At 42.9% G+C, this 25,296-nt stretch overlaps 1 protein-coding gene across 1 annotated transcript in view; it reads right to left on the reverse strand.

The window, feature by feature from the left end:
• Positions 1-25,296, reverse strand: part of GABRG3 (gamma-aminobutyric acid type A receptor gamma3 subunit) — a 557,527-nt gene that overhangs the window by 192,302 nt on the left and 339,929 nt on the right. The window contains exons 4-5 of the mRNA XM_025390323.1: positions 10,960-11,180; positions 9,128-9,210 (exon numbers count right to left, since the gene is read on the reverse strand). Of these exons, the coding sequence (XP_025246108.1) occupies positions 9,128-9,210; positions 10,960-11,180 (304 nt within the window). The remainder of the gene's footprint in view (positions 1-9,127; positions 9,211-10,959; positions 11,181-25,296) is intronic.

The raw sequence follows: 25,296 nt of genomic DNA on the forward strand, positions 1-25,296 counted from the left end.
CAACATAACTATTCATTTCTCCAAGACAAATGCCCAAGCTTGCAATCACTAGGTCACATGATAAGTACAGTTTTAGTTTTATAAGACACTTCTGTGCTATTTTCTACAGTGACTGTGTCATTCTACATTCCCACCAGCAGGGTATCCAGGTTTTCCACATCCTGGCCAGGATTTCGTGTTCTCACTATTTTTTTTATTTTAGCCATTCTGATAGGTATGTAGTGATAGCTCACTGTGATTTTAATTTACATTTACTATTAATAATAGCTGATGACGTTGAACATCTTTTCGCACGCAGATTTTCCATGTAAATATCACCTTTGGTCAAACGACTATGTCTCTCACCAGTTTCTTCTTTCTTTCTTTCTTTTTTTTTTTTTTTCTGAATCTCACTCTTGTTTCCCAGGCTGGAGTGCAATGGCACGATCTCGGCTCACTGCAAACTCCAACTCCTGGGTTCCAGCGATTCTCCTGCTTCAGCCTTCTGAGTAGTTGGGATTACAGGCATGCACCACCACACCTGGCTAATTTTTTTGCTGTGGTTGTTAGTAGAGATGGGGTTTCACCATGTTGGTCACGCTGGCCTCGAACTCTTGACCTCAGGTGATATGCCTACCTTGGCCTCCCAAAGTGCTGAGATTACAGGCATGAACCACCACACCTGGCCTATCTTTTACCCATTTCTAACTGGATTGTTTTGTTGTTCAGTTTTTAGTATACATTTTTAAAATGTGATTTAAAAATCCATAATGTAAAATGTGTCATTTTAACCATTTTCAGTGTACAACTCAGTCGTAGTAGGTACATTCCCAGTGTTGGGCAGCAATTGCTGCTCTATTTCCAAAACCTGCTCATCCTCCCACACAGAAGATCTGTGCTCCCCTTGTTCTCTCCTCCCCACATTCCCTGGTCCCCTCCACTCTGCTTTCTCTCCCTATGAATCTGCCTATTCTAGACACCTCATGGAGGTGCAAGCATAGAGCACTCATTCCTTTTTCATTGGCCTTCTTCGACTTAAATGATGTTTCCAAAGGCGTAGCATGCATCTGAACATCCTTGGTATGGCCTGTATTAAAACATCCTTAGTCATTAGGGAAATGCAAATCAAAACCATAATGAGCTACAACTTCTCATCCACTAGGATGGCTGTTATCAATAAAAAGGGAAGAGATAACAAGTGTCGGTGAGGATGTGAAGAAACTAAAATCTCTGTGCCTTGCTGGTGAAAATGTAAAGTACTACAGCTGCTGTGAAAAACAGGCTGTCATTTGCTCAGAGTATTAAATACAGAATTATTACATGGTCCGGAAATGCCACTTCTAGGTATACACCCACAAGAACCGAAAGCCAAGACTCAAGCAGCGTCTTGTCTACCAATGGGTGCAGCAGTCGCAGCAGTCAAAAGGTGAGAGCAACCCAAGTTCCCATCAGAAAATGAATAGACAAATCATGGTACTGCATATGATACAATACCGTTCAGTCATAAAAAGAAATGAAATTATTTAAGAGTTATTTATATATCACAGATTCAAGCCTTATCAGATTTGTGGTTTGCAAAGTGTTCTCTCCCAGCCTCATCTGCCTTTTTGACCTCATGACAAGTTCTTGGTAGACCAACGTTTTCACTTTTGACAAGGTCCCATTGATCACTTTTTCGTTTGGGGATCATGCTTTCAGTACCAAGGATAAACACTCTTCATTAGCCTTAGTTCATGAATATTTTTTCCTACGTATTTTTTCTAATATATTGTGTTTTTATGTTTATTTTATTTAAGGCCTCAATTCCTTTGGAATTAACTGTTGTATAAAGTCAAGCTTTTTTTTTTTTTGCCCGTAGATATCCAATTGAACTTCAGAAATCAATTACCATTTTACTTGTTGTTTGACAGAGTAATGATATATGCTACTTGCATACTTCTCATAATATAGCATTTTAAAGATAAGGTTCAAGACATGCTAACAACAGCAGTGCCATGCATTAGTGTGATGGGTGTCCCAGGATTTAATGTTGCACAATAAAGAGTCAACAGTGGCGTACTAATTATTTTATTACTGAAAGTTTAATTAAAGGAATGGCATCTCACCTTTCAGATTTGATTCTAGTACATAATTTAAACAACTGCCAATGAACATTTATTTTGCATATGTAATACTCTACATCTCAAACTAAGCAACAGAAAGAGATTATGTCAAGGTCCGGTGCACCCCTATATTAGTTTACAGAAGTGTATATGCGTGAGTGTGCCTGTGTGTGTATGTGTGTGAAGAGATCCCTCTCTTCAGAAAAAATAAGAGCATAGAGTTGTAACACTGGCATTCTTAACATTTTGTCATTAATTTTGTACTTGACTTAAAACAGATTAGGACATCCATGTATATTGCATTGTTTAGCTAAAGGTATATACTGTAGCTACACTAAGCTAGACACATTAATTTTTCAAAGGCAATATAACTTTTGGAAGTGAAATCATGAGTCAAATAAAGCTTATACTAACATATATTAACCAATCAGCTGGACAAAAAGAAACATTTATTTCATAATGCTGACATTTAATCAAAAGAAAACCAAGAAGAAAACAAATTACTTTCAAAACAACTTAAGAAATAAAGAATTAAATGCCCAAAATTTATATTTTGCCTTTTTATTTAATTTTTTTCATAAAATATATTAAGACACTATTGGGGGAACCCGCCCTCAATATTTCAATGTAGGTTCTTTCTATTTTCCATAAGTGTTGGCCAGCTGTGAAATAAAGAGAAAGAGTACAAAGAGAGGAATTTTACAGCTGGGCCACTGGGGGTGACATCACATATCAGTAGGTCCGTGATGCCCACCTAAGCCGCAAAACCAGCAAGTTTTATTAAGGATTTTAAAAGGGGAGGGAGTGCAAGAACAGGGAGTAGGTCACAAGATCACATGCTTCAAAGGGCAAAAAGGAGAACAAAGATCACATGCTTCTGAGGAAACAGGACCAGGGCAAAATCAGAAACTCCTGATAAGGGTCTATGTTCAGCAGTGTATGTATTGTCTTGATAAACATCTTAACAGAAAACAGGGTTTGAGAGCAGAGAACTGGTCTGACCTCAAATTTATCAGGGTGGGGTTTTTCCCCACCCTAGTAAGCCTGAGGGTACTGCAGGAGACCAGGGCATATTTCAGTCCTTATCTCAACCACATAAGACAGACATTCCCAGAGTGGCCGTTTATAGACCTCCCCCCAGGAATGCATTCCTTCCCCAGGGTATTAATTATTAATATTCTTTGCTAGGAAAAGAATTTAGTGATATCTTCCCTACTTGCATATCCATTTATAGGCTCTCTGCAAGAAGAAAAATATGGCTCTATTTTGTCCGACCCCACAGGCAGTCAGACCTTGAAGTTGTCTTCCCTTGTTCTCTGAAAATCGCTGTTATTCTGTTCCTTTTCAAGGTGCACTGATTTCATATTCTTCAAACACACATGTTTTACAATCAATTTGTACAGTTAACACAATTATAGTAGTAGCCCTGAGGTAACGTACATCCTCAGCTTACAAAGATAACAGGATTAAGAGATTCAAGTAAGACAGGCATAAGAAATTATGAAAGTATTATTTGGGAACTGACAAATGTCCATGAAATATTCACAAATTATGTTCCCCTGCCATGGCTCCAGCCGGTCCCTACATTCAGAGCCCCTGACTTCCCAAAACAAGACACAGATTAAACAAGACAGTTTGCCATAATTCACGGGAGATGATTTTTCCTTTTAGTGAAATGTATTTTGGGCTTGTTCTGCTGTGTAGATTCTCCCCACAATCTGAGAATTGTGAATGGAACATCTACCAGGCAGGTTCACAGGTCTTGGAATGCTCTGAGTCACTAGTAATTATGGCAGGCAAACTAGTAACCAGCAAGGATGTTCACACTCTGAACCCCAGAACCTGCTACTATGTCACTTTATGTGGCAGAAGGGACTTCAAAGATGTGATTAAGTGAAAGATCTTAGATGGGAGATTATCTTGGCCCATGTGGGTGAGCCCAACCTAATCACACAGGTCTTCAAAACCCAGGGAGCTCTCCTGTCTGTGGTTTAAGAGAGAGATGATGACAAAAGTGGGATCAGAGAGAGGTGCTGTTGTTGGCTCCAAAGATAGAGGAAGGGGACCCACGTCAAGGAATGTGGGCAGCCTCTAGGAGCTTGAAAAAAGCCAGGACACAGATTCTCCCCCAGAGCCTCCAGGTGGCAATGCTGCTCTGCCCACACCTTGATTTTAGCCCAGTTCAGATTTCTAATCTACAGAAATGTAAGATACTAAATTTATGTTGTTTCAAGTCACTGAGGCTACAGTAATTTGTTGCAGGAGTAATAGGAAATGAATAAAACAATCAATGCTGTTTGCAATTGAATATTCTTTATGGTTCAATTTCTATGAGTGCACTAACTACACAATTATGGCCAAGTTCTAGACACCAAAAATGTTTGTCCAAGAGTCCATATCAAATTCACTTTTAATTCATCCATATAAGTAATTTAAAATGTAGTTTTAATAATTTTAACAAGTTTAAATAAACTTATAACATTACCTCTTAAAGTACATTTTAGAAATTTTTAAAATGTGATCCTTAACCTCAATGACTACAGAAAGTGCTATAGGAAATTTTTAATTAATTAAAATATTATTTCAAAAATCTCAACTATTTAAAAATAAAAGTTAAAGCCATTACCCAAACATGTTATATAGCAAATGTTAATGCCTCATCTCTGTGCATATATTGGAAAATCTTACATACTTGTCATTGTTTGAGAGGTTTTGCTTCTGCTACTCAGAGAGCCAAGACCAGCCTAACAGTTGTTAGTCAATTTTACGATCACTTTATATCTTACTGTACATTTTGGGCAGTTTTTCTAACTTTTATTTGTATGATAGTGAATATAACTAGTTGTTCAACTTTGTTATTGTAAAATTTTTAAGTGGAAAAATACAGCTTCTGAGTGTATTTAATTGAAAAATATCAGGACACTGCAAGGTTAACTGTTCACAAACATGGACACCATTTCACTTTCTTTCCTTTTTTTTGAGATGGAGTCTCACTCTATTGCCTAGGCTGGAGTGCAGTGGCATGATCTCGGCTCACTGCAACCTCTGCCTCCTGGGTTCAAGCCATTCTCCTGCCTCAGCCTCCCACATAGCTGGGATTACAGGTACATGCCACCACACCTGGCTAATTTTTGTATTTTTAGTAGAGATACACCATAATGGCCAGGCTGGTCTTGAACTCCTGACCTCGTGATCTGCTTGCCTCAGCCTCCCAAAGTGCTGGGATTATAGGCATGAGCCACTGCACCCGGCTCACTTCACTTTCAATTGCTTATTGGTATTAGAATCGGCGTCTTCCTGAAAGTGGACACCCATCATGTGGAAACAACTTAGGCACCAAACTGATTTAGATGCAAGTATCCTCCATCACTCCAAGTTACCAATGAGTGTTTTCATTAGGAGAGTGTTATTATTCTCATTTATGAATAGTGAATCCTATACATATGAATTAATGTTACACATGTAAAGTGGTTCAAAAACTTATACTTTAAAGCACTCTTTTGTATTTTGGGAAACCAAGTTTTTTTTTAATTTGATATTTTTAAAATTTGATATTATGGAACATTGTGGTTTATGACAGCAATAGATTCCTAATTGATTTCTTTACCGCCAATAATTTTTTTTTTTTACTAGACTTTAAAAAAAAGAAGCAGGTTTAGGTTCACAGAAAAATTGAGCAGAAAGTACAGGGCTCCCAAGTACTCCTTTCCCCAGCTATCAACATCCCCCACCACAGCAGTCCATTTGTTACAATCAATGAACCTACATTGACACGTCGTTATCACCTGAAGTCCAGGGACTGATTTTAGCATTCATCCTTAGCGTTGTACATTCTATGTGTTTGACAAATATGTCCAACATGACAGTATCATATATAATAGTTTCACTGTCCTAAAAATCCTCCCTCTGCCCACAACCCCTGGCAACCACTGACCTTTCTACTGCTTTTACAGTTTTGCCTTTTCCAGAGTGTCATATAGTTGGAATCAGAGTATGCAGCCTTTTCAGATTGGTTTCTTTTTCTTAGGAAATAGGCGTTTAAGTTTCCTACATGTCTCTTTATGGCTTGGGAGCTCCTTTCTTTGTATGCTGAATAATATTCCATTGCATGAATGTGCTGTGGTCTGTTTATCCATTCTCCTATCAAAGGACATCTCGGTTGCTTCCAAATTTTGGCAACTATGAATAAAGCTGCTATAAACACCTGTATGCAGGTTTTGGTGTGGACATAAGTTTTAATTCATTTGGGTAAATGCCAAGGAGTACAAATTCTGGATCATATAGTACCAGCATGTCTAGTTCTGTGAGAGACGACCCAGCTGTCTTCCAAAGGGCTGTGACATTGTGCATTCCCCCAGCGGTGAGTGAGAGTTCCTGCTGCCCCACATCCCACCGCATTTAAGGTTGCCAGTGTTTCAGATTTTCTGCCATATAACCGTGTACATCCAGTTTTGCTCTTATAAGATCTTATACGGTTGCTGAACATAAATTTGATCCTGCCACTCCCTGATTTTCAGATATAATAACCTTTCTTTGCTCACGCATTGGAAGTGCCACTTTCTGTCACTGTATATAAGACTGTCCACGCCCGGCTCCCACATTCACTCTGACCACCATCACTACACGACACACCAGAAACAGGCTCCCACATCCACTCTGACCACCCATCGACACACCAGAAACTGGCTCCCACATTCACTCTGACCACCATCACTACCACGACACACCAGAAACTGGCTCCCACATTCACTCTGACCACCATCACTACCACGACACACCAGAAACAGGCTCCCATATACGCTCTGACCACCATCAGTACCACGACACACCAGAAACTGGCTCCCACATCCACTCTGACCACCATCACTACACGACACACCAGAGACAGGCTCCCACGTCCACTCTGACCACCGTCACTACCACGACACACCAGAGACAGGCTCCCACGTTCACTCTGACCACTATCACTACACGACACACCAGAGACAGGCTCCCACGTTCACTCTGACCACTATCACTACACGACACACCAGAGACAGGGAAACAGATGTGGCTGGTCTCACAAACCGTTTTTACTACTCTCCAGATTTATTCCTAGTACTTTATGCTCATTGTCAACTAATTCCAGAAAGGCATTCGCTTTTACGTATTTCCCCGAATATGTGTGAATTGTTTTTAAGAATTTATGTTACTGCTATAAATATCTTTTTAAAACAATTTATACAAGCACTTTTCTTTCTGGCAGTGTTGTATAAGTCCACGTGCGCACAATCCCCTCCTGGAACTGAGCACTTAAAAGGCTCTGTGAGTGATTTAAACACATTTTTACAGCATGACAGAATGAGGGAAGCTATTACAGAAAGAAATAAGGTTTCTGGTGAGAACACGTGCAGAGTGTGCAGAGCTCTGCTGATCTCTGCAGACCTGGACCTGGGCCTCCACAGGCCCCACACATGCAAGGAACAGAAGCAAAAGTAAAATAAGGGATGAACATATTTTACAGTTCATTTGAAGGTTCAGGGAAAGATCAATAATGTTCAATGAAGAAAGCCACAAAAACTTCTACATGAGATTTCATCAGATTTGTTTGTCATGTTCCATATGCAATTTTATTTATTTATTTATTTATTATTTATTTATTTAGAGACAGAGTCGCACTCTGTCACCCAGGCTGGAGTGCAGTGGTACGATCTCAGCTCACTGCAACCTCTGCCTCCCGGGTTCAAGCGATTCTCCTGCCTCAGCCTCCAGAGTAGCTGGGACTAGAGGCACCCGTCACCACGCTCAGCTGATTTTTTGTATTTTTAGTACAGACGGGGTTTCACCGTGTTAGCCAGGATGGTCTTGATCTCCTGACCTTGTGAGCCACATGCCTCGGCCTCCCAAAGTGCTGGGATTACAGGCATGAGCCACCGTGCCTGGCCCCATATGCAATTTTAAAGAAAGCCAATACAATAAACTGAATTCTTATGAGTCATACATAAGTACTTGTGATTAATTCATTTAAAATGCCCCATTGTAAATTCATTCACCAGATATCTTTCCGTTTTGATTTTAACTTAAAAACTGTATAGATTTGATATTTGATATTCCTTTTATATATACTCTTATACTTCGCAGTAGATGTTGTCTTTAGGGACTTGTAAAGGATTACTTGATAACTATGATATCTACTATAAGTAAAACATTGGAAGATAAAATACTATGAAAAATTAAATCATCTTACAATGGTTCAATGAGACAAATGTAAGTAAAATTAAAGAAAAATGTGTATCTTTCTACTTAGTAGACAAATCACCTTGCTTTAAGGTAATGTTAAATCGGCCGGGCATGGTGGCTCACGCCTGTAATCCCAGCACTTTGGGAGGCCGAGGTGGGTGGATCACCTGAGGTCAGGAGTTCGAGATCAGCCTGACCAACATGGTGAAACTCCAACTAAAAATACAAAAATACAAAATACAAAAATGCAAATATACTAAAATACAAAATACAAAAATAGCTGGGCGTGGTGGCACGTGCCTATAGTCCCAGCTACTCAGGAGGCTGAGGCAGGTGAATCACTTGAACCCCGGGAGGCAGAGGTTGCAGTGAGCTAAGACCATGCTACTGCACTCCAGCCTGGGTGACAAGAGCAAAACTCAGTCTCAATAGATAAATAAAGAAATAAAAATTAAAAATAAATTTAAAAAAGATAATGTTAAATCTAAAATATTACGTAGGAATTTTGTATACTTCCGAATAGTATGCACAGCTCATTAGCATAAGGGTCTTTTGGTAAATCAACTGTTGATCAGTTTCTGAATGTTTCCATGTTATGGATGGTCAAGTTGCTCACAGCCTTATCGAGATCACCTATTTTGTAACGTGGCCCTTATGCGACAAGGTCTAGAGTGAGAATGCCCAGGCAGTCAATACCAAAACCATCATCAGTTTTCTCTGTGTGTGCAGGGACACTGTGATCAATCGCATGGCTGTTTGACAGACGCAGCACCAGGCTAGGCATCCCTCACACAGCATGCACAGCCCGGGCTGGGACTGGTACTCACAGCTGGAGAAAATCAGCGGGCAGGAGTGCTCGTCCATGGGGAAGTTGTGCAGCTGCAGCTGGCACTCGGCATTGATGGTGAGCCTGCGGAAGAGCCAAGCGTCAGTCCAGGTCAGCAAACAGCACGGGGCAAGGCTGGCGGCTGCTACGGCACCCCATGTAGGGATGGGGAGGGCCGCTCTGTCACCCAGGGCAGCACACGCAGCTCACTCTTGGCCAGGGAACCATTCACGGTGAGACTGTGCTGTGTTGCTTTCATGTTGGGTTATTTTGTTTTGCTTTTAACTATCAGTGGCACAGAGAATTCCAGTTAGTAAAATTCCAACTATGTCTAGAAATACACGCCAAGTCAGAGAGGAGACAAAACCAACTGTTGTTTTATAAGTTGTTGTTGTCAATCTGTTTGAATTAAATCCTTCCTCCATTTGGAAACTGGTGTGTTTATCTAAACAGCTATTATGCCAAATTAATGCACGCATCGGGGGGATTTCCTGTTTGGACAACTGCCCCATATTTCACTAGGCAGGTGGTGGCTCTGCCAAATGGGGGCCCTGCCTCCTCCCAGGGCAGTAGCCTCATACTTCAGTGTCTACACGGGGTCCCAGAACTGGCTGGGTCTTGGCCCCAGCTTGCTGAGGCTTTATGTCATGTCAGAGTCTCCAGTGTATGGCTGTACAACTGATGAGGAGACAACTTCTACAAACCCCAGCTCTCAACGTATTTCATCCGCACAGTTCCCAGCTGTGGCTTTTTTTCTTTTTTTGCTGTTTAATTGTTCCCTCCCTGGCAAAACGAGGATTTCCCTGAAACTTTAATGCTCTCTCACCGTCTGCTTATTTTAAAGTCCATCTGGGCCTATGTGTGTGCTGTGGACATTTATTTAATGTTAGGAATCAGATTTCTCCTTGTGGAAATCTCAGTACGCACACGGCTTTCATTCTCAGGATGGATGAGCTAAGCCAGTAAGGATGGGTAAGGAGAGGAAAGTGACAGGGGTCAAGCCCTGAGGCAGAAAGAGCAGAGCAGGGAGATGTAGCCACAGAGCAGGTGCAAGAAGCAGCCCTGTGCCCTGGGGCAGTGAGAGCGAGCCGGTGAGAGCAAAGGCTAGATGCAGCCAGGGCTTCTGAGCCATCAGGAAGAAGGGAGTGCAGTGCCCTCTGGAGCAGCACCAACTGCTCAAAGGACACTGCTGGAGGGACCGTCCAGTCCCTGTGCTGGGCGAGCAGACAGGAGTGTGGAGGGCCCATCATTGCTAGTGCTGTGTTGCTGTGTGTTCAGTTAGACTCTGACCGTCCCAGCAGAAAGACCTGGGGGAGACAGGCTCCCAGTGGTGACTGTGGGCGAGTCAGTTTCCTTCTTGGAAGCTCAGTTTCCCTTACCTCTCTGGGTTTCTTGGAAGACTTCCCTGCCTCTAGGACACACTCCAGGGGAGCTGCCACTTCCCTCAGGGATGTGCTTGGGAAAGGGGCCTACTCTCCCCATCTTCCTTGTGGTCTCAGATTTACTCAAACTGCATTTGTTGGTTAGTACGCCGATATCTGTCTTTTCCTAGGTGAGAGGACCCACGGTGTAAATCTATTAAGAATAACTTTCACAGCCTACTTCCAGCAGAAATGGATTCTGAAGAAATGAGCTCATATTCTCTGTGGATCACCTGTATGCTTTTATTTTTACACGTGTGGCATGAGGGCCAACTTTCTCAGGATGCTGTAGCATGTCTCATGTGAAAGAGAATAGACTTAGAGACGAAAATCGGGTCTCATTCCTACAACGATTCAAATTAAGGATCCCATTTTAAACCAGGAGTAATCGGAGATCGACGCAGTATCTTACCTCAAAGTGTAAAGGATTTTCCCGTCATTCCAAATCCGGAGGAGCTGGTTGGGGGTGGTGATCCAGTGGGCCTCTGCAGTTTTAGAATTGCGGAAGATGGTGTCTGGGATCCAGATCAAGCCCACCATGTTGCTGTTCAGAGTGAGAATTTTCATTGTGCTATTGAATCGGAGGCGACTATCTGTCCAGGTCTGAGCAAAAAATATGTCAATTTGGTATTCCTGAAACAGAGCAGAAGGAGAGGCAAGGCAGTTCTATTAATAAATGTTCTGTATAATTTGTTCTCTTTGTCAAACGCTCTGTGTTCTCTCCATGTCGACATCCTCACCTCCCCAGTTCTCTTTCTGATAGAGACTGCTTCAACATGGCAAGCACTCAGTGAATGATGACCGATATTATTCATCAACAGTATAGTCACATCATGTGACATAACATAAACCTTAAGTTGCAATAAATAGATGAAGTGTGAAGAAGAGCTAAGGGAGACAGTAGAATCTGTTTCAGGGTGTGGAGGCAAACCCTAGGCTCACAAGTCCAAGCCCTGACAGGTAGCAGGACCTACTGGAGCCTCGATTCTCTGATCTATAAAGTGGGGGACACAATAGTGTCCACCTCCTCAAGGTGTTATGAAGATAAAAGGAAGTGATTAAATGAGCACCCTTAGTGCCTGGCAGAGAGCAAGTGATCCATTCATATTCGTTCATATAATAGTTATGACTATTTGTACTTGAGTCTTCTCAAACAACAAAAAGCAAAACAAAAAGAAAAGTAAGAAATAAAATACAACCAAGAACTGTAGAGAGGACAGCCACCCAAGCCAAGTGCTGATTCCAAGTGCAGGCTGAAGAGGTACAAATTACAGAGGCAAAGGCCCAGGGCTGAAGCCACTGCAGTGTTCACGGTGCCCAGTAAGACTTTACTGCAGCCATCAAACAGTTAGGGCTGATTCTATCCTAGGGGCACTCTAGGAGACTCAAAGAAGTGCCTGTAGACTGGGCTGCCTCAGAGGCCATTCCCCTCACCACAGTTTAAAGAATTATTTTAGGTTCATGGTAAGAGGGATGCAGAGGCTGATTGTAAGGGATTTTTATACCTTTCATAATTTTTGTTATGCATTAGATATTATAAATGTATCACTTTTGCAGAGTCTGAATTTTGTGATTCTCAACAAATCCCATATTTACCATTTCCATTGAGTTTCCCATTTTAGAATCTTTCTGTGATAGGCAATTCAATTTCAGGTTTATAATTCAACTGGTCTTTCATTAACTAATGCATTCATTCATCATTTCCTTGCTTCTCTGAGTATGCCACACTTTTCAAACCAAGGAAGACCCAGCACTGTGCCAACAAGAAACCCCCTCCCTCCTAGAGTTTATATTCTATTCAGGGAAGACAGGCCTTAAATAAATAGGCTGGTGGTCATTCACGCCACACACAAAAATAAGGCTGGTGCATTACTAAGGATTCAAGTTAGAGGAAACAAAAGGTATCCAGGCATCCAGCACAGAGGGAATTATGGAACAGGCGATGTGAGTCTTGCGTAAGCATTTGCGCAGTTGGGGGAGCAAACGGCAGGAAAGCAGCAGCTGGGAGCAGGTTCTCAGCGAGTTTTTCCAGAAGCCTCTTGAGGCTCAGCAGCCATGGCAGCTCATGCGTGGCATCTCAGCAACCAGATGGACCCTCCCAAGTCCATGTGTCTATCTGAATGTGCTCTTGGGGACGAATGGCCTCAGCCTCGTTCCCACCTTCCAAAATGTGGCCTGCCTCTCGCTGACAGACTCTGAACCCAGAGCCACACAGTGAACGTGTGTGTGTTAGCGTGTGTGTGTGTGTGCATGTGTGCTTCTGTCATACAACCTAGCATGTGCTGACTGATACAAAAATGGGGTTCAAAGAGTGGTGAAACGAAACGAAAGCAGGTAGCATTGATGCTTAGGGCTCAGGAATGTGGGACTGGAGGTCAGACGCCCGGTGCCTCGCATGGGTGAAACCTCTAATGAGACAGAACCCGTCTAAGGAGCAGGTAGCTCTCTGGGCAGAGGTTGGAAAAGGAATGGTAATTAGAATGCGTTGAGTGCTATTCTCTGTGCTTGGTAAGTTACCACAGGAAGGAAATTATCTCCAAAAGAACCCGGTGATTTGAAAGCTGTTATAAAAGAGGAAAGAAAGACAAAGCACACTTGAGGTCTGGCGGGGCTGGGAGAGGCAAGTGCCTCTCGTCCTCATCTCTACACAGAACATGGAGCACAGCTTGCAGTGCAACGCCTGCTGAAACAACGTGGCAGAAATAATCACCCCCACTGCTAAAGCCTCTAAATGGATTAGGCTGCCACCCTGTAACGTCTTTAACTATGCAAATATGGCTCAAAGGTGTGGCCCTTCCACTGAAGGCTGTAGGGCCCAGATACCTATACTTCAGAGAGAAAGGGCCAGAGTAGAGCCGGGGAGAGGGAGTGGCGCTGGCCTGCGGGAGCAAAGATGCACAGCAGCTCTTGGCACTGCCCGGAGAAAAGAACTCAGATGCGGCTGTGCACATGCGAAGCTGGCCTCAGGTAGAAAGTTGGCTCAGTTTTAAGGAAGTTCTGCCAAAGGAACCACAAGTCAGGAAGAAAAATGACTACTTGAGATTGAGTGGTACTGCTGCCTGCCTGTCTTCCATGGGCAGACGGCAGCCTCTGCTTGGACCCCAAAGCAGGTGTATTATCCAGCGCCCACCTTACCATGGCAAAAATGGTTAATGGAAAAAGAATACATTCCCAGACAATGGAGGCAAGAAAACATACCTCAGGGGCCCCGCCCTAGGGAAAGAATTAGAGCTGAATCTAAGAAAAGCCTCACCTCCGGGAACCCAGCCCATCAGGATCTGCCCAGTGGGGACTCAGGCTGGCCCTTTCCACCTCAGAACACACACTGAGTGTTTGGAGCGGGAGGGAGGTCAGATAGGCCTTCTTCGTTGACAGGTCAGTGGATCAAAGAAAACCATATCCAGACTTGGTGTCTCTCCCAGAACAGGTATATATACATAGATACACAACCCTGACCTTGGGCCAGGACAAGGCTGACCTTTTGAGTTGCCTCCCTTGAAGATGGGAGAGTGTATTTTTCCCTGATGAGAAAGAGATAAGCTAATATTCAGCGGCTAGATACAGATCATGACAGTCATTGGTGCTGTTTGCCAATACCGCAGCTTCCCTGCTTGCCGGTGTGTGATAGGACTGTTCCCCATTTGGGGCTGGGTGTGGCCACCTCACTCACGAGAAGGTGAAACACAGGCAGAGTGGTGTGTGCCACTCCTAGGAGGGCCCTGGAAGAGCCCATGGGACCTGCTCACCCATTCAGGCCCTGAGGGACCATGTGGAGCAGAGCTCTGCTGACTCACGTGAACCACGGGCCCTGGGTGAGAAGCATCCAGAGCAGTTTGTCAGAGGAGCCCATCCAGACCGAGAGTGCGGAAGGTGGGAGAGGGTGAGCAGTTTGTCAGAGGAGCCATCCAGACGGAGAGTGCGGAAGGTGGGAGAGGGTGAGCAGTTTGTCAGAGGAGCCCATCCAGACGGAGAGTGCGGAAGGTGGGAGAGGGTGAGCAGTTTGTCAGAGGAGCCCATCCAGACTGAGAGCGGGGAAGGCGGAAAAGGTGAGCAGTTTGTCAGAGGAGCCATCCAGACTAAGAGTGGGGAAGGCGGGAGAGGGTGCTGGGGTGTGCAGGTGCTGGGGACATGGGAAGGCCATACAGAAGCCAAGACCTCAGGGAGGTGTAGCATGGGCCAGGCATATAGATGGTGAAGCAGCAAGTTCAAAGGCATCCCTGCAGAATAGACTGTGAGCTGACAGCCGCCTTCCCTCCAGCCTGGTGGGATTTGGGCTTAACGATGATTTCTGACTAAAATGTGTAACAGGCTATATTGGCACAGAGAACATATTCAATATTGTAACTAAAATTCAGTATGTGAGAAGGTCAGGGAGGCATATATGGGCATTTTTAAGTTTTACTTCTTTCTTTGAACACAGGTTTACTGCATTGAGGAATGAGAAGAGAAGGATGAAAATGTTCTCCCAGGCACATCCAGGGCCCGCCAATGTGATCAATAATGTCAAAGTAACCAATATTCTTTATAAAAGCCCCATCGGAATTTTGGAAAGAATCTGAAATTGTTCAAAGCTTTTTGCTTGTTTAACCTAAGTATAACAGAGAAACTGAAACTCAGAAAACTTGAAGAATTTTGCCAACATTACTCAATATATCAAAAGTATTTTGAATTACCGGACCCCCCACTAATAATTTCTGAACGGGCCTTTTCATTCCATACACAAGCTAAGACAGAGAGTGACCGGCAAACGGGGCCCTCTTGTTTGCCCTTTTTCTCCTTATCTTCTCTCTCCATCCCCATTAAGGAGCATTTGGTCCCCCTTCCCCATAAAGCACTTTAAGATGTAGTTTGAGATCAGGACAGCACAGGGCTGGATGGAAGGCGTGTTCCAGCGTCCCTCCTAGGAGGCACAGGCGCCTGGGTTCCTGACACAGAGACAACGACCACCCTTCCTTCCAAGGGTAAACTGAGGCCTAAGACATTGGGTAACCTTCATCCAGTCACACAGCTACTAAGTACCAATTATTCTAAACTCGCAGCCCAAATCCACTTCCCTGGATGCGACTGAGAGGGGCCGCAGCAGCTGAGTCTGGTAGATTCAGGACGTGTGGAAGAACGTCAGTGCGGAAGTGTCCTCCACATTCACCTTGTTCACAAACTGTGTGACACGCTTTACCTTCCTGAGCCTCAGTCTCCTCATACGTACAACGCAAGTGTCAGATTCCATCAAATGTAAGGAACCTTCCGACTCTGAAATTTTACATTTCTGTATCCCTGCCTAGAGTTAGCCTTTCCCTCTTGAAACTAATTTTCCATTTTTTTCTCATTTCTCTATCTTACTTTTGCAAGAAGAACATGATGGGATGACTTCTTCCTATGTCCCATCTTCCATTATTGGAAGGACTTTCACAGGTCTGAATTCTGCATGACGTATTCGAGAACCATCCATGAGGTGGAGGCTTGCAGAGCGAGGCGGGAATCCCCACCGCCATCCCACACACGGCCGTGCTCTTTCCCCGTAGCAGAGGGAAGCGTCCTACAGTGTTCGGGGTGCAAGCTCTTCTTCATTCTGAAATCCTGCCATGAATGCCACTTTAAGGCAGAGTGAGGCTGTGCATGGTGTGGATGTTTTATTGTGTCTACATTTGACTGAATGTTGAAGAAACACTTCCCACCCACAGAGAAATATTTTTATTTCTCTCATAAACTTTCTTTGTAATGGCATTAATCATCCTTCCTTTTTGCAAAGAAAAAAAATTCTTACAATGTCTATCTGAAAATAAAGATTCTATATAATTCCTTAATGCTATGAAAGTAATGTGTCGAAATACTAACGGATGAAACTCGTGTGGACCCTCCAATGTCAACCATCAGGTTTGAACAGCCCAAGTTCATGATTTGTTTCAGTCACTGCAGAGCTCAATAATTTCCAAATAAGCCATGAATTACTGCGACACGCGGAGCATTTTGACAAAACAGAAGAAAAATTATGCTTCTTCACAATATCCATCTGTAGCTTCTAGAACATTTGGAAATTATTTCCTCACACTTTTGCCCCTTCCTTTATTAAAGAAGAGGGCCAAATGAAGAAAAGGAGATTACGCAGGATGGGACCCTTGAGATTCTGGTTGCAGGAGACACTTGCTGGGGACACAGCCTCTTTCCCCCATTGGGCCTCGGCTCGTTAGCTTGAGTTAGATAAACACATCAGGAAAAGAAGCCACCGGCTGTTTTCTTTACAAAATGGCAGTAATAGGCCCTTGCCAATTTAAGGTTGTTCAGATTTCTTCTCTAACAATGTATAATGCAGTGATTAGAGTAAAACGATTTTTATGTCTTCCTTCTCAGGTATGGAAGTATAACTCAAATACATGTTTTTTTGTTTCTTGCATGTGTTATTTATTCGGATTTGTCCTGGGAAACATGGTTTTGACGGTGGGCCTCCCTCTCTCCCTGGGGCCCTGTCCCTGCTTCACAGGCACAAGGGTTTTTCCAAGGTCTGGCCGCCTGGTTGAGCATTCTCCCCAGCTTAGCCCAGGCGCCTCCCTTATTAAGAGTCCTTTGTGGGGCACTGTGCTAGATTTCTATAAAGACTAATACCCCTGAGGATAGGTACACCGTGAGGTCTGGTGTGTCCTGTGAAGGCCCCGTACCGGGGCAGGGTGGACACCTGCAGACAAGGAGGCCCTGTTGGCAAGACGGGAGCTCTGTGTTGGCTGGGCGAGATCTGGTCCCCAGACCACCAGGCTGAAGTGGGAAAGGTGAGGGGTGCAGCAGTCAGAGAGCCACATCAGAGCCCAGAGGACCAAGGCTGCTCCAAGCAGGGCAGGTTGTGAAGGGTTAGTGACAGGCCCGGGGAAGCACAGCGGGGAGTGACGCCATGATGCCACAGAGGGGCACGTGGCTCCCCTAAGGAGGCCATGTCAGTCACCTGATGTTAATGCAACCCAGGCCCTTTTTAGGAAAAGAATGCAAAATTATAACATTAATATGAATTATGAAAAAATCAATATTTGTTTCTAATGAGAAAAATGTCATAAATATTTTAAAACCGCAAATACCACAAAAATCACATCTAAAAGGAATAGATCTTATTTTTATTAATCTGATCACTGGCCCTCCTTTATCATACTCACCTGCCCTGCATCTTTTGGCTGCAAGCTCTTTGATCACGACTTTCCATGACAATGATTTAATAACATTATTTTCTAGGAGCAAGGCTCAGAATATATTTATTTCCTCCAGCACGGGGAAGCAGAATTACATTATAAACAGTTTTTAGATGTTTACTTAAACTTGTAGCATTATTGGAAATAGGACCTGCATGTTTAGGATTCTGCAGCATGGAAAAAGCCTCAGGCTGCTTTCGTGTAAAGTTTGGGGCTCCCATACGCGAGCCGTGAGCTCCAGGTTTCTCCTTCATGCCCTGGACCTTTGAGAACAATAACATCGGGGTGGACTTCATCCTGGACAGAAGTCGCCGTGCACCATATTCCACTAACCTTGTTTGGAAAGCGTCCCCTTAAGCCGGGTGATAATCACCGGCCCTTAATAAAAGGAGCGGGTGACAGGGGACGTCAGAGGAGAGAAAGACAGCAGCCTTGTATAAAACATCTTGCACTTGTAAATATCACAGGCAGTAAAAGACCAAGTGAACACACAGCTACGACCTTCCCCAAGACCTGGGAGGCGGCTTCTGTTAGTGAGGGGTCCTCGGGCTTAACCTTTACAGGCTCTGCGAGAAGTTCGCCTCTGGCTAGGAGGCCCTGGGGACTGGGTGATGCTGGCAGATCTGGGCCAGGACCCCCGGGGGAAGCAGGTGCCCCTCGCACGTTGCCGTGGACATCCAGCCTTTTCTCGGTTTCCTTTCCTGCCTAGCAGTTCTCCCTCTTCCCTCCCCCACCCACTGCCTGCTTTCAGATTCGCATCCCATCGGATGCTGTATTCTCCAACTACTACTGTTACTCAAAAATGTACCATGGCTACCCAGAGCCTACAGAATTAGGGTTAATATTATTTGCATGAAACTCAAGGCTCTGTGTACCATGCTTGCTTACAAACCAACCTGTTACTGTAGCCCCGTGGTGCGCGCACTGGCGCAATATCCTGGCACAGACCTCCCTTCCTCCCCGTGCCGTTGGTGCTCTGCCCAGGCCTGGACGCCCTCTTATCCGGCCTCCTCCAGTCCTCTCCGCCCTTCTGGTTCCCATCTTCCCGTGGCATTGGCACCTTTGCTGACAGCCTGCCCCTCCTCGTGGTATATTACTCATTATTTTTTCTCCTTATGTTAACACTCTATGTCTTCAACTGCAGTATAACAATTATCTGCATATTCTGCACAGAGCCTGCCCAGCCACAGTGCCGGCCAGCAGTGACCTGTGTTGGTAATAACTTATACTTATTACAAATTGCTAGGAGTTAGTCCACATTCCAAATAATTGACATATCCCCACTCTACCCGATGTTCACAACAATATGAATATATCCCCATTCTACAGATAGGAACTAGGAAGCGCTATCCGTCCGCATCATCAAGAGAGCAGTGACCGAGGCTCACTGGACCCCGGGTTGGTTTCAGACATATTTTCCCCCCTGGCTTTACTGAGCTATAATTGACAAATAAAAATTCTCTATGTTCAAGGTGTATGATGTGATTTGACATTCGTGTACAAGCTAATTAACACATCCATCGCCTCACAGTCGCTTTTTTTTTTTTTTGGTGGTGAGAACATTTATGATTCACCTTCTTAGCCAGTTACAAGTATACAATATTGTTAGCAGATTTCAAGTACACAATACGGTATTATCCACAGGTTCCCTGCTGTACGTTAGACCTGCAGAGCTGAACTGCAAGTCTGGACCACTGACCAACACCTCCTCATTTCCTCTGTTCCCAGGTCCTGGTCACCACACTTCTGTGCTCTGGTCCAAATGGTTTCTAATGACTGCATTCAGCAACAGTGAGAGGCTAGCCTTGGACCCTCAGACCCCCAGAGAGGAGGAGGGAGGCAGGAGGCGGAGCTCTGCCCTTAGTACTCGCCCCATTCCTGGAACTGCTCTTCCGGGATCCACAGCTAGAAACAGTGTGAAGAGGACATATTGCAAATACTGGAATACCCTCCAGGATAAAAACAACAACAACAACAACAACAAAAACACAGTAAATGCACTGATTCAAAACCACCCTCCAGGATAAAAACAACAACAACAACAACAACAACAACAAAAACACAGTCGATGCACTGATTCAAAACCTGACTTGAGGAAACACAACATTCCCTGGACACAGTCAGCTCAGGATGTGAGCCAGGGATGGGGTGGAATTTCTGACTGTCTCAGAAGCAGATGTTTTAGCTGCTGGACCCAGGCCTCCCCTTAGTGATTCAGAGTAATAATCACACGGTGTCCCAAGGTAGCTCTACTGGAAGGAGGTGGGACTCATAGTCTTTGCCCCACCTTCCCGGCAGGTGCAAGTCCCATCTGAGGGGACCCTTTGTATTAATGGTGAGTATTACTGATGAGGTTAAAGAAGTAAATCTCCTCTTTGGGACACAGTTTTACACAAGGCCTTATAAAGGTAATGGTGGAAGGAGAAAAACAAAGATGTGGCTTTCCTGCGCCTGAAGAAAATGATTCCAATTCCACGCTGGGTTATATTTTAATATTTAAACACACGGGCTCCCAGGAGCTCCTGCTTTGAGCGCCCTTCCAGAGTGCTCGTAGTGTGCACCGCCACCCAGAAGGGAATCATGAGAGCATCAGAATGGGGCTGGTTTACTCTGATACTCTGTAAGGGAAGCTGTAGCAGCTGCTTGACGGGAGCACGGTTTGCATTGTAAGTAATATAGGGCTTTTGTAGCCTTGAAGAATGGGCATGGGTTCTTTATCCTGTCAACAATGGCAAAAGCTCAGGATTCCACACTTGAGAGTGTTTCGTGTTTTGAACACAGTGAGTGTTTGCTGTCTTGCAGGATGTGTTAACAGTGGCCAATTTAAACTGCGTGAGCTAAGGATGTGCAGAGGTCCCTCCATGGATGTGAGGGGGTCTCTCCATGGATATGCGGCGGTCTCTCCGTGGATGTGCAGAGGTCCCCCGTGGATGTGCAGAGGTCCCCTGTGGATGTGCGGAGGTTTTTCTTTCCAAACCTTTCCAAACCTTTCTTGCTCGCAGAGTCTAAATCAGGAAAATGATGCCCTATCTGGGATTTCTTGAAAAAAACCTCTTAATCACTTTTTTATTTTTTTTTAGCTCCAAAAGGTTTGGTTTTTCCATTAGAAAATGATTTAAGTCATTCTAAATGCTTCACCAGCGTGAAGTTGGTCACAGTCGGGGACCATCCCAAGTGAAATCACATTGCCAAATCACGTTTTACCCTCAGACTCAAATGTTCTTTTTAAAAAATATTTAGATGGAACATTCTTCGCCTTGCCTTGTGACAGCTGCCAGTTCTCCAAAGATGAGGATGGGCCTCCTAGCGAGACCTCTCAAACACAAAGCCCCTCTGAAGGAAGTCTGGCTGAGTCTGGCTGATGAAGAAGAAACTGAGATAAAGAGAAACAGTGGCCATCACAGGAAACGGCAGCAGTGGGTTCCCAGGCTTGCATACTAGCAGGCCACGACTACATTGGTAAAAACAAACAGGATTAGCTTGAGCTGGTCATCAGAAGAGATGCCATTGACATTTCTTCCCAGCAGTCCCTGCCATGGAATTGGGGGGCAGTGCCAACTCGCTGCAAGACTTACGGGACATGGCACCCTCGGGAGGTCACCATGGAGAGGGTGGAGAAGTCAGAGTTGCCATGCCAGGCTAAGAGGACAGAAACATAGAAGAAATGCGAGCTGGCATGGACTGAAAGGAAGAGGGGTGGAAATACACAAGGCGAGGCCAGGAAAATTATTATAAAGATGGGCAGGGGATCCAAAGGCACCAGAATTCAACACCTCTGACCTAGAAAGACAAATAAATCAATCAAAGCAGTGCAAACCATAAATTCAGGGATTAGGCTTAGCAAAAGTGAGAAGCTTTTTCTGTACAGACAATAGACATTACTTCGTAACCTCACAAGACACTGCTGAGACTTTGTTAATCTTCCTCTCACTAAAATTTTCAGACTCTCTGCAAATATTTAAGAAGGGCATTTAATTTGGAAACTGAAAGGAAACTGGAATGAAAAAAGAAAAAACAAAATCCACCACTTTCTCACATAAACTAATGCAGATTAAAAGCACCATTTAATGAAACCACACTCATAGCCTTGAGAGAAATTGAACGGCATGCTGGAAACTCCATCCACCTAAAAGGGACCAAATTCCTCATCATTCAGGGGAATTTCTCCCACATAAAAAAATGTTCACAAGTTAAAAGCATAGAGTATACTATTGGACTACAATATTCAACACTTTAAATCATGAGCAGTTCACATTTACTGTGCAGTTACTATATTATGACAGGTATTATTTCTTTAATCTGACCAATGACCTTGTGAGGTAGTCTTTGTGATTTCCCAATTTTCTATCCAAAGGTGGTGTCAAGAAAGATGCATTTTCTTTTCAACTTGAAGACAGTTTAACCATTTTTGCATTTTTTATGTTTGCTGAAATAGCATTTAATTATAAAGCAGAATAAGGAAATGAAATTTACAAGTACAATAGAAGGAAAATAGCATTCAGAGTTGTCAAGATGTATCAGACAAACACTTACAAAAAGAACTCTTCCCAGTTATGTTAATAATGTGGAATGCTGCACCTACAAAGACCAAAAGATGGATATTTTCAAAGATACAAAGTAGCTTGAGCTACAAAAGGAGAAATGAACATCAAAAAACAGAAGTAAATGAATACATACTTGTATAAGCTACATATAGACTTCATAGGAAATCAGCACATAAATCTAAGAACATTTTAATTATTTGCAAAGTGAACAGTTGTATAATGAATGCATCTTATAAAAATGGTATTACCAAAATTATTTTAAAGTGCAATATTTCATAGGGTATTCATACTGTGAATAAAAATAATGTTGCTTGTATCTGTCACCATAAGAGGAAGAATGCCTTTGAAGAAAATTCTTAAGCGTTCAGGGTCCAATTTGCCAAGGTCCAATTACCCAACATTCATGGTAACGGGAATATGCCTATATAATACCTTTTGCTAAAGTGTCTCCAAACACGTCACTGTATTTTGCACCAGGACCTTCTACGGCAATGGTTACATATACATGAAAGATCATATATTTCAAAAACTGCAATGAGTCTTCCAGACTTGTAGTTCTGTATTTGATATGTAGATTTTGTCCCTCTCAAGAGAGTTCTGGCTTCTGTGATTGCTAAAGGCATTGAATTATTTAACCTATGATTTATCTAGACACTCTAAAGTAAACACTCAGCACAAGTTTGAAGTAGTTCACTAAAAGAAAGGTCTCAATGACATGCTAATCTGTTATCACTTACAGATGTTGCACATAACTTCACCTTGTAGTTTCCTTTTCTCCCTTTTAATTCTTTTTAAAATAAGACTATTGATTTTAATGTCCAATTTCTCACTCATTCACTTTATAGGTAGTGGTTTTGAAAAATTTTATTTTACTGTGGTAAGTACACTTAACATGAGGTCTACTGTCTTAACAAATTTTAAGCGTATGATACACTTTTTAAGTGTTGTTAAATACAATGACAGTGTTGTACAGTAGAGCTAGAGAACTTATTCATCTTTTATAATTGAGACATTATGCTCATTGATTAGAAATTTTCCATTTCTCCCTCCCTGCAGTCCCTGGCAACAACCATTGTACTCTCTGATTACATGAGTTTAATTATTTTCAATAACTCATATAAGTGGAATCATGCTATAACTATTTTTCTGTGACTGTGTTATTTCATTTAGATGATGTTCTTAAGGCTCACTGTGTTGTCACATAGTGCAGAATTTTCTTCTTTTTTAAAGGTTAAATAATTCCATTGAATGTATATACCACATTCTCTTTAGCCATGTGCCAATGGACATTACGTTGTTTTCATATCTTGGTTATTCCTACTGGTGCCACAACCACTGGAGTGCTAAGATATCTTTGAAAGACCCTCATTTCAATGCTTCTGGATAAATATCCAAAGCTGGAATTGTTGGATTATATGGTAGTTCTATTTTTAACTTTTGAGGAATCTCCATACTGGTTTCCGCAGTGCCTGTATTATTCTGCATTCCCCAAACTGTGTAGAAGGGCTCCAATTTCTCCAAATCCTTGCCAACCCTTGCTGACTTCTGAATTTTTGATAATAGCCATTTTAAGATGTGAAGCGATAACTCCTTGCAGTCTTGATTTGCATTTCCCTGATAATTAGTGACGTTGAACATCTTTTCATATACCTGTTGGCGATGTGTATGTCTTCTTGGGAGAAATGTATAGTCAAGTCTCTAGCCCATTTTTAAATCAGTTTATTAATATTGTACATATTAAATTGTAGGACTTCACTAAAGGTTGCCTTTTCACTCTGTTGATCATTTCTTTCGTTGTGCAAAAGCTTTTTAGTTTTATGTAATCCCACTTACCTATTTCTGATTTTCATTATTTGAGTTTCTTTTTTCTTTCTTTTCTTAGTCTAGCTAAAGGTTTGCCAATTTTGTTTATCTTTTTAAAACACTCTTAGTTTTGTGGATTTTTCCCATTGTTTTTCTATTCGTTATTTATCCTCTCATCTTTATTTCCTTCCTTCTACTATTTTTGGGCCTAGTTTGTTCTTCTTCTAGTGCCTTGAGATGTAAAGTTAGGTTGTTTACTTCAGATATTTCTTCCTTTTTAATGCAGATGTTTATTTGCTTATTACTATAAACTTCCCTCACAGTATTGCTTTCCCCATATCCCATAAGTATTGGTATGTTATACTTTCATTTTCATTGGTCTCAAGATATTTTTGACCTATTGGTTGTTCAAAATTATTCATTTTAATATACTTATGAGTTTACATTTTCTTTTTTTTTTTTTTTTGAGACGGAGTCTCGCTCTGTCGCCCAGGCTGGATGGAGTGCAGTGGCCGGATCTCAGCTCACTGCAAGCTCCATCTCCTGGGTTTACGCCATTCTCTTGCCTCAGCCTCCCGAGTAGCCGGGACTACAGGTGCCGCGCACCATGCCTGGCTAGTTTTTTTGTATTTTTTAGTAGAGACGGGGTTTCACTGTGTTAGCCAGGATGGTCTCGATCTCCTGACCTCGTGATCCACCCGTCTCGGCCTCCCAAAGTGCTGGGATTACAGGCTTGAGCCACCGTGCCCGGCCTGATTTTACATTTTCTTTCTGCTACTGATACCACTTCATTTCATTATGGTTGGAAAATATATTTGGTATGATTTCATTCTTAATTTGTTGAGACTTTCTTTGTGATCTAACATGTGATCTATCCTGGGGAATATTTTATGTACACCTGAGAAAAATGTAGATTCTGCTGCCATTGGGTGGAACGTTCTGTACATTTGTGTTAGGTCCATTTGATTTACAGTGTTCAAGTCTACTGCTCCTTTGTTGATTTTCTGTCTGGTTGGTCCATCCAGTATTGAAAATGGGGTGCTGAAGTCTCTTACTATTACGTATTTCTATCGGTGTCTCCCTTCAGTTCCATCAATGTTTGCTTCATGTATTTCGGTGCTCTGATGTTGGGTGTATATATTACAAATTTCTGATGAATTGACTCTTTTATCATTACATTACGGCCATCTTTGTGTCGTGCAGCCATTTTTGATTTAGCCTATTTTGCTTGAT

This window comes from Theropithecus gelada, chromosome 7a (assembly GCF_003255815.1).
Source record: "Theropithecus gelada isolate Dixy chromosome 7a, Tgel_1.0, whole genome shotgun sequence".
In the NCBI taxonomy this organism is placed as follows: Eukaryota; Metazoa; Chordata; class Mammalia; order Primates; family Cercopithecidae; genus Theropithecus; species Theropithecus gelada.